General features: G+C 37.3%; 1 protein-coding gene across 2 annotated transcripts in view; it reads left to right on the plus strand.

Annotated features, from left to right (window-relative positions):
- Positions 1-9796, plus strand: part of LOC107549731 (recombining binding protein suppressor of hairless) — a 57268-nt gene that overhangs the window by 44262 nt on the left and 3210 nt on the right. For both annotated transcript variants that reach the window (XM_016230906.1, XM_016230907.1), the window contains exons 3-9: positions 2552-2647; positions 5902-6067; positions 6205-6379; positions 6614-6751; positions 7999-8111; positions 8383-8523; positions 9571-9726. In XM_016230906.1, coding sequence (XP_016086392.1) covers positions 2552-2647; positions 5902-6067; positions 6205-6379; positions 6614-6751; positions 7999-8111; positions 8383-8523; positions 9571-9726 — 985 coding nt within the window. The remainder of the gene's footprint in view (positions 1-2551; positions 2648-5901; positions 6068-6204; positions 6380-6613; positions 6752-7998; positions 8112-8382; positions 8524-9570; positions 9727-9796) is intronic.

Below are 9796 nucleotides of genomic sequence, written 5' to 3' on the forward strand. Positions count from 1 at the left end.
GAAAATAGCAGAGGACCTAGGACAGATCCTTGTAGCACTCCATATTTTACTGGTGATAATTGAGATGATCCCCATTTAAATGAACAAAGTGATAGCGATCAAACAGGTAGGATCTAAACCACCTTAAAGCCTGCCCTTGAATATCTGTATAGTTTTGTAATCGATCTATGAGTATGTCATGATCTATAGTGTCGAACGCAGTACTAAGATCAAGTAAAACTAGCAACGAGATACAGCCTTGGTCTGACGCAAGAAGCAAGTCATTTGTAATTTTAGCAAGTGCAGTTTCTGTGCTCTGATGGGGCCTGAAACCTGACTGAAATACTTCATAGAGATAATTTTTTTGCAGGAAGGAGCACAATTGATCTGACACAACTTTTTCTACAATTTTAGACATAAAAGGAAGATTTGAAATGGGTCTGTAAAATGGGCCAGTTCACTAGGATCTAGTTGTGGTTTCTTAATAAGAGGCTTAATAATCGCCAGCTTGAATGGTTTTGGGACGTGACCTAAAGACAACGACGAGTTAATAATATTGAGAAGTGGTTCTTCTGCTACAGGTAACAACTCTTTCAGTAATTTAGTGGGTACAGGATCTAACAGGCATGTTGTTGGTTTAGATGCAGTGATAAGTTTATTTAGCTCTTCCTGTCCTATAGCTGTAAAGCACTGCAGTTTATCTTTTGGTGCGATGAATGAAGCTAAAGTATTATACGCTGTAGAATCTACATTTGTTATTGTATTTCTGATTACGCAGCATGCACGATACAAGGAAATGGTCAGTTACATCATCACTTTGAGGTAAGATATCTATATCAGTAAGATCAATTTCATGCGATATATTTAAATCTAGCGTATGATTAAAACGATGAGTGGGCCCGGTGACGTTTTGCTTGACTCCAAAAGAGTTTATTAGATCAGTAAACGCAAGTCCTAATGCATCATTTGTATTATCAACGTGAATGTTAAAATCTCCAATTAGCGCTTTATCAACAGTAACCAATAGGTCTGAGAGGAAATCTTTTAGGAAATCTGTATACGGCCCTGGGGGTCTATACACAGTAGCCAGAGCAAGAGATATGATAGATTTATTTTGCATATCTGACAGTGTAACATTAAGCAGAAGTATTTTGAATGAGTTAAACCTGTGTCCTGTCTTCTGAGTAACATTGAGAATATCACTATATATTGTTGCAACACCGCCGCCACGACTAGTCTGACGGGGCACATGCTTATAACAGTAGCTTGGTGGAGTAGACTCATTTAGACCAATATAATCATTTGGTTTTAGCCAGGTTTCAGAGGGTCCAGACAGTGTCCACATTTAGCAAGCTAATTTAAGTTTGCACATGCTGGGATGTTTTTCATTAGTTAACTGAGGTAATTGGAAGACTGACACGAAATCGAAATTCTTTGATTATGAGCTAAGAGATTTCGTGCCGTTTGACTTGTGTACACACACACACACACACTGCTGTCCTTTTGCCCTTTTTCTTACCCCCCTCTTCCCCATCTTTTTATTTTAAAGACCCCCAGCTGGAAAGCTGAGGTTTTTGGCCACAGTGTTTGTGTGCTTTCTGCAAGCAACACATAGTTGCACTCACCAGAGAATTGGCTAATCAAACTTGGGCCTGTGTTTCTAGTCAAGCTCTGGAGGTTTGGTTTTTTTAAGCGCATACAGGCCTTCAGAAGGCTTTCTCTTTAAAGAAACGCACACACATACACCACATGCTTTCACCAGAACCCTCTACAATAGCACTTCTAAAGTGGTTTTACAGGTCTGAAACAAGGACGTTTTTTAAAAACTCAAAACTGTGGCATTGAAGTTAAAGCACACGAGTGAAAAGCAAAGTAGAGGTCATAGAGAATTGCAGTTTTTATGAAAATGCTTATCAAAAATGTAATCTTGCCTGTTTCAGTTATGTATTTTTGTTTTATCTATGATAACATTATACCAAAGTCCCTTTAAGCCAAATCAGGTCACTTGGCAGCCATAAAAGTACAGCTCCATTCAACAACTTAAATGGGGAAGGACCAAAAGTCTATCGAAATTACGTTTCAGTAGCATACTTAAATTAAATCAGGTTAAAATCTGACAACAATGTCTCGATATAATGTGGTTCTTAAACTCAAATAATGCAAAAAAAAAAGTGCTGGTCCAACTATAGTGTGCAAGTGCGTTCTAGAGTAAACAAACAGAGGATTGGCTCTTTTAACTGTAAGGCGGGACTTTCATTCCTATAGCCACCGTATTGAGCGTAATGATTCCTCCCATTCACATTTATGTGCTGACCATCTCTGGTTTTACCACTTCAGTTTGAGGTGAATGTGTGCTGGTGAGGTGGATGTGTTCGTTCATTCGTTCACCTTGCAAAGGTCATGTAAAATTAAAAAAAAGAAATGCATAAAAAAAAGAAAAAAAATGCATATGTTATTAATTTTTTTAAACATATTAGAGTACTTGGCTACAGCATTACTCAAAATGTAGTTCTTAGTAATATTTTAGTAATATTTTCTGTCTTATGTGCTTCTTTTTCCTCTGTGATTTCAGAGAAGCCATGCGGAATTACCTGAAGGAACGAGGAGACCAAACTGTGCTCATCCTACATGCTAAAGTTGCACAGAAATCATACGGCAATGAAAAAAGGTAAATGACAACTATGATTCATGATGAATTCAAGAGGTGAAATGTAAAATGTGTTTTGACCTTATAGCAAGTGTAAATACTGAACATTTGCAATGTTTCTTATTTAATCTCTGGTGTTTGCGTTGCGACTCACTGTTTTTTTAGCATCTTACGCCATGAGCGTTGCAATTTTAAGACACATTAAAGAGTTTCACTTTTAACCCCTGTTCCATTTCCAAGCTCTCCATCTATCTATTTTTGAGCACAAAAACTGATCCCATGGCCATGTGAAACCCCTTATACCATCCATCTATTCCCTAAGGTAGGAAAATTAGATTTTTAGGGAAGAGTGCAGTAAGATGAAGAGGTGAAAGGACAAGAGACGGAAAGAACATTTAAGAAGAAAAAAAGGAGTGAGAGAGGGGCTGATAAGAAAAGAAACCAAATAATGACAGGAAAGAGAAAAGAAATGATTAAGGAGGCGAGGTGATAGGAGACGGGGAAGTGAAGGAGAGAAGGTCAGCGGAAAGCGAGACAAGATGATAACTAGAGAAATACAGTGCCTAGGGAACTGATGTCGTGGTTACAGCTCTCTCGGCCTCATTTGGCAGAGAGACAGCGCTGTTATTCGTGAACGACACAGCCAAAACCTGGACACATGTCAAGAGCGACAGAATACCAGATGAGAGCCAGAGAGAACAAAAGTGTGCACTTCATGAAATCATATACATGTGTTCTGTAATCAGAGATGGTTTATGACTAGGAAGTGTATCATTTAGCTTAAATTGAAAATGAATGTGAAGCACTCGACTTATTGCACCAGTTCTGCTTCTTTGCATGTCTTTGTGACCCCTGTTGACTTTTAAAACAGCTAATGGCTTTTTTTAATGTTGCTAACTTGTCCCAGTCCCAGTGCTACAAACATAAGTGATTTATCGAATCATGTGGTTTGTTAAGAGGTGTGGTTTACATTTTGGTTTACGGGGTTTTTTTGCCTAGCAAACAATAGAACCATGCAATGCCCCGGCAACCACCCTGGCAACTGCATAACAGTGTTCTAACAACCACTCCTGACACCCTAGCAACTGCATAACAATACTTTTAACCATTACCCATGACATCCTAGCAATCACACTGCAACACACTCTCAGTCACCAAAGACACCGTAGCAAGCAACTACACAGCGGTGCCCTGACAACCACCCAGGACACCATAGCATCCCCATCCTGACACTATAGCAACACACTTAAAACCACCCGGAGCACCCTGTTAACCCCATAGCAATGCCCTGTGCCCTAATGCATTATGATGGTCTTTGTAGCTATATGTAGTAATGCTGTGGATTTACATAGTCATAGAAATTGCGTCATAAATGTTTGCTAGATTAAACCAGCACAGTTTCATTCTTGTCAGTGACAAATTGATACAGGTCAAAACTCCCAAGGCTAGTGGTCCAGACTAAGACATGAATCTTTCACTATTAAGATGTGAAAGTAGACTTCAGACACGTCTTTTCCTTTTTCATTTCAAAGACACCAATACAGAAGCTACTGAACAGAACAAATGAGGCTGTCATGTATATGGGTGAAACATGATTGGGGTTGGGTCTGCCCCCTAACCCATGTCTACAGTGTGTTTCAGTCTGACTGGATGTGGAACTGCTGTTATTCCCCTTTTATTGCACCAGTTTTCAGATATTAGCTGCAGTTGCATGTCATGAGTATTCCCCCGCCTCATGTCTAGACGAGTATCTCTCCAAGATGAGGTGCAGTGAGCTGATATCGTCACCCACAGAGATCACGGCTTTAATGTCAAGTACAGATTTCGTGCTTCTGTGTTCAAGGTCATGCTGATTGATATCAGTTTGCTCCAACATCCCTTTAATGATGTAGGCCACAATAAACATGAGATGAGTAAAGATGACGTAGCCCTCAACCTCTGATGGGAGTTCTGAAATGTACCTTCTGCTCAGGTTTGCTTAGGTTTGGGTTTTGTGTGTTTTTGACCATCTAATGGTGGTTTCTTGAGTTTGTCCTGAAAGTGAGAGCTGTATCAACACTACACATGTGCTGCCACCTAGTGCTGATCTGAAGTAATTCTGATAGGTTATGTACATTTGATGTATAATGTACAGTTGTTGTACATTCATTCAGTGAACAGTTGTGATAATAATTGTATATTTTCTTATTAATGCACCCTTTGCAAAATCTGTTAAAGCTTAATATTTAATGAGTTATTTATTTGTAAATTTTTAAAAAATAATAATTTATTCATTTTAGTTAATCATTTTAGTAATTCATTTTAGTTATTTTATGTTTTAAATATTCATTCATTCATTCCTGCTCAAAATCAGCATTTTATTTGTTTGTTAGTTCATTTATTTGTTTTAAATATTCATTCATTCTTGCCCAAAAGCAGCATTTTGTTTGTTTGCTTGTTTATTTTTTTAAACATTCATTCATTCATTCATTCCCATAAGCAGCATTTTATTTGTTTGCTTGCTTGTTTATTTACAAAAAAATCATTCATTCACTCATTCATTCCTGCCCAAAAGCAGCATTTAATTAATTAATTAATTCATTCATGCCCAAAAGCATTCCTGCCCAAAAGCATTCATTTATTCATTCCTGCCCAAAAGCATTCCTGCCCAAAAGCATTCATTCATTCATTCCTGCCCAAAAGCATTCATTCATTCATTCCTGCACAAAGCATTAATTCATTCATTCCTGCCCAAAGCATTAATTCATTCATTCATTCCAAAAAGCAGCATTTTATTTGTTTGTTTGCTTGTTTATTTTTTTTTAAATATTCATTCATTCATTCACTCACTCATTCATTCCTGCTCAAAAGCAGCATTTCATTCATTCACTCGCTCACTCACTCACTCACTCACTCACAAAACAGCATTTTATTTGTTTGTTTGCTTATTTTTTTTAATATTCATTCACTCACTCATTCATTCCTGCCCAAAAGCAGTATTTCATTCATTCATTCACTCACTCACTCACAAAACATAATTTTATTAGTTTTTTTGCTTGTTCATTCATTCACTCATTCATTCCTGCCCAAAAGCAGCATTTTGTTTGTTTGCTTTTTCTTTCGTTCATTCATTCATTCATTCATGACCAAAAGCAGCATTTTATTTGTTTGTTTCTATCTATCTGATATCTAAATAAATAAGTTCTGTCTAAATATATATACATTATGCCAGTGAGTTTTCCATGGTCAAGCTACACTCACATTTTGTTGTGAAAATGTGTTTTGTGTTTATCTAGGTTTTTCTGTCCTCCCCCTTGTGTGTATCTGATGGGTTGCGGATGGAAGAAGAAGAGGGAGCAGATGGAGCGAGATGGCTGTTCGGAGCAGGAGTCTCAGCCCTGCGCCTTCATCGGCATCGGCAACAGCGACCAGGAGATGCAGCAGCTAAACTTAGAGGGGAAGGTAATGCACGCGCACACAGATGTGCTGCCAGAATAAAATGATAAGATTTACTCAGCCGAGCACACAGAGCCAAAACAACACCATTAGCATAACATTATTTTTCTCATGAATACACAAATCTCGCCTCCTCCCTGTAGAACTATTGCACAGCCAAAACATTGTACATCTCAGACTCTGACAAACGCAAGCACTTCATGCTGTCGGTGAAGATGTTCTACGGGAACAGCACAGACATCGGCGTCTTCCTCAGCAAGAGGATCAAGGTCATCTCCAAACCTTCCAAAAAAAAACAGTCCCTCAAAAACGCAGACCGTGAGTATTCACTACCCACATTATACTCAAAGGAAACACTTGCAGTACAATGCTTTTAAGACTGTTTGACAGTTTTAGAATGAATGATGACAGTTATATTAAAGATAAATAAGAAATAATAGAAGACATATTATAGGGAAATAGGATGTTAGACAGGGCTTTCGATTCAGATAACGTAGTTTGAAGTCTCCGTGGTTTTGCTCTAACAGAGTTATGTCTTTCTCCTGTGTGCAGTCTGCATAGCATCAGGAACGAAAGTGGCGTTATTTAACCGACTTCGCTCGCAGACGGTCAGTACACGTTACCTGCACGTCGAGGGAGGAAACTTCCACGCCAGCTCACAGCAGTGGGGAGCCTTCTACATCCACCTCTGTAAGTCTTTGTGCACATTTCTGTGGAGTATTGTTGATTGCCAAATTGTTAAAGAACTGATCAAGGGGCGTAATCCCTGCCAAAACTTGGATACAAACTACCGTTCAAAAGTTTGGAGTTGATAAGAAAGAAAGGATGCACTTGAAAATAACAAATGCAGGAAAAAAATACATCTAATACATTCAAATACATCTGAATAAAATAAATGAACATCTAGGAGAGTGTTTCCACAATTGTAGCTGAGGTGAGTTTGTCTCAAACTTTATATATAATATTCACAAATTTTTAAAAGGTCCCTTATGCTCACCAAGTCTGCATTTATTTTATCAATGATAGTAAAAACAGTAATATTGTTAAATATTATTACAATAAGGTAACTGTTTCTATTTTAATATATTTTAAAAAGTAATTTATTCCTGTGATGACAAAGCTGAATTTTCAGCAGCCATCACTCCAGTCTTCATGATCCTTCAGAAATCATTCTGGTATGCTGAATTGGTGTACAATAAATATTTATTATCATTATCAATGTGCTGCTCGATATTTTTGTGGAAACCATGGTGCATGATTTTCAGGATTCTTTGATAAATAGAAAGTTTAACATAACAGAATTTATTTGAAATATATATGTTTGTATATTATTTGTGTCTTTACTGTTACTTTTGATCAATTGAATGCATTCTTGCTGAATAGAAGTATCAATTTCTTTCAAAAACAATTCTTTCTGACTAAACACTTAGTTTATGTAATGTTTATGGGGAAGTTAATCTGAAATCTTATATAACCCTTAGAGCAAAACTGACTTTACAGGTGTGCTTGTTTACCATTACTATGTCTCTTAAACAGAACTTGTAATATCTTTCCGAGTCAATACATTGAATTGCAGACAATTGCTTCTGCAGAAGACTTGTTCTTCCTTAGAATCAGCAGCCACAGCCACACCTGTGCGACTTGACTCCTAAAGCCAGCCAGTCAGATCAGAGCAATACATTGTTGTGTATTAGGAGGTGTAAATGCAGCTTAGTAGACCTGTTCCTGTCTATCATGTCATTAATGTCAACCAAACAACAATACTGACAAGAAAGAATGATAAATTAACTTCTCTGTTCTTTATTACTGAAATGAACTATTTAGATTTAATGGAAAAATGCCATTGTCTTGTTGACACCGAAATGTTTGCGTTTTGACAAACATAATGAAAGGTCTGATCACGCTGGATAAGCTTAGTCTGGTTAATTATATTTTAGTGGATGATGAAGAGTCAGAGGGAGAGGAGTTCACTGTGCGAGACGGCTACATTCACTACGGCCACACTGTCAAACTCGTGTGCTCAGTGACGGGCATGGCTCTTCCTCGACTGGTAAGCCCATGCCAATGTGTGTCTCTGTTCCTCTGATGATTTTCTCCATGTTATCATTTCTCTCCATTATCAGATGACAGTATATATAATTAACAGACATTTTTGGGGGGGTCAGAATCAGTCACTGCTGTGAAGAAAGCAGTTTGGGTACATGAAGACAGCACAATGTTGTCGTCTTGATATTTATGATCCCTCTACTGATATTCTTATCAACTTCACTTCCTTTCCTTTATCCCTTGCCTGTCTTTTTCCCAAACACGCACACACACAGGTCATCCGTAAGGTGGATAAGCAAACCGCCTTGCTGGATGCAGATGACCCCGTCTCCCAGCTGCATAAGTGTGCCTTTTACCTGAAGGATACCGAGAGGATGTACCTGTGCCTTTCTCAAGAGAGGATCATCCAATTTCAAGTGAGTCACTTGCTGGAAACTTGGAGTGAATGCATCCAAATGCAATGGTTCACTGTGCTAATAATGATGTCTTCAGTAATGTTCATAACGAGAATGTTATGAAGCAGTTTGAGTTTTTATTTTATTGCCAGTCTGAGTTATGCAGGCTGTTTAAAGTTGGAAATATGTATCCTATTAAAATTACTTATCTAAACATTTCTTCAATTTAAAGTGTATTGAAAGCATAACTGTTTTCTATTTTAATATATTTCAGAATGTAATTTATTCCTCTGATGGCAAAGCTTTGTTCAGCGGCAATTAATCTTTAGTGTCACATGATCCTTCAGAAACCATTTTAATTCGCTAATTTGGTGCTCAAGAAGCATTTCTTATTGTTAAAGAAAAGTTGTGCTGCTTAATATTTTTGTGGAAACCATGATATTTTTTTCAGGATTCTTTCATGAATAGAAAGTTCAAAGAACAGCATTTATTTGAAATAGAAATAATTTGTAACATTATAAATGTCTTTACTTTTTGCTCAAATTAAATTAAAATTTAATTAAAATTAATTTCTTAAAAACAACAACACATTTTGAACAGTATATATTGGTGGACATAAAACCTTTTATTGATGGCTAGAAGCTCACGTGTAAATTAAGAAAACAAATACAAAGAACCAGAATTAGACACAAAACATATAGCTAAATGTTAACTAACTAGTCAGTAAAAAAGTTACTTTGATGGCAGATTAATATGGATTTTATATTGTAATGTATGTTCTTAGTGGAAGCATTATTTTTGCTTATCTAGTCAGAAAATATTTTCAACAATTTCACATCCATATATGTATTTATTTAAGTAGCCATCTAAGAAGTAGGATGAAGTAATTCAGACATTATCACAAAATAAACTCCCTCGGGGTGATACAAGACTCCTGATTTGTGAGTTTATTTTGCAATAATGACTAGTTGATTGTATGTTGTACCTAATATTTTTCTTTGTAAACTGCTATTTTTGTGTTCACAGTATTTAAGTGTGTTTTGCTTGTGTGTGTGTGTGTGTGTGCAGGCTACTCCATGCCCAAAGGAACCAAATAAGGAGATGATAAATGATGGTGCCTCCTGGACAATCATCAGCACTAATAAAGCAGAATACACCTTCTATGAGGGCATGGGCCCTGTACACACCCCCGTCACACCCGTGCCTGTGGTTGAGAGCTTACAGGTAACACACACACACACACACACACACACACACACACACACACACACACACACACACACACACACACACA

The sequence above is a fragment of the Sinocyclocheilus grahami genome, unplaced genomic scaffold (assembly GCF_001515645.1).
Source record: "Sinocyclocheilus grahami isolate Dianchi unplaced genomic scaffold, SAMN03320097.WGS_v1.1 scaffold379.1, whole genome shotgun sequence".
NCBI classification, from domain to species: Eukaryota; Metazoa; Chordata; class Actinopteri; order Cypriniformes; family Cyprinidae; genus Sinocyclocheilus; species Sinocyclocheilus grahami.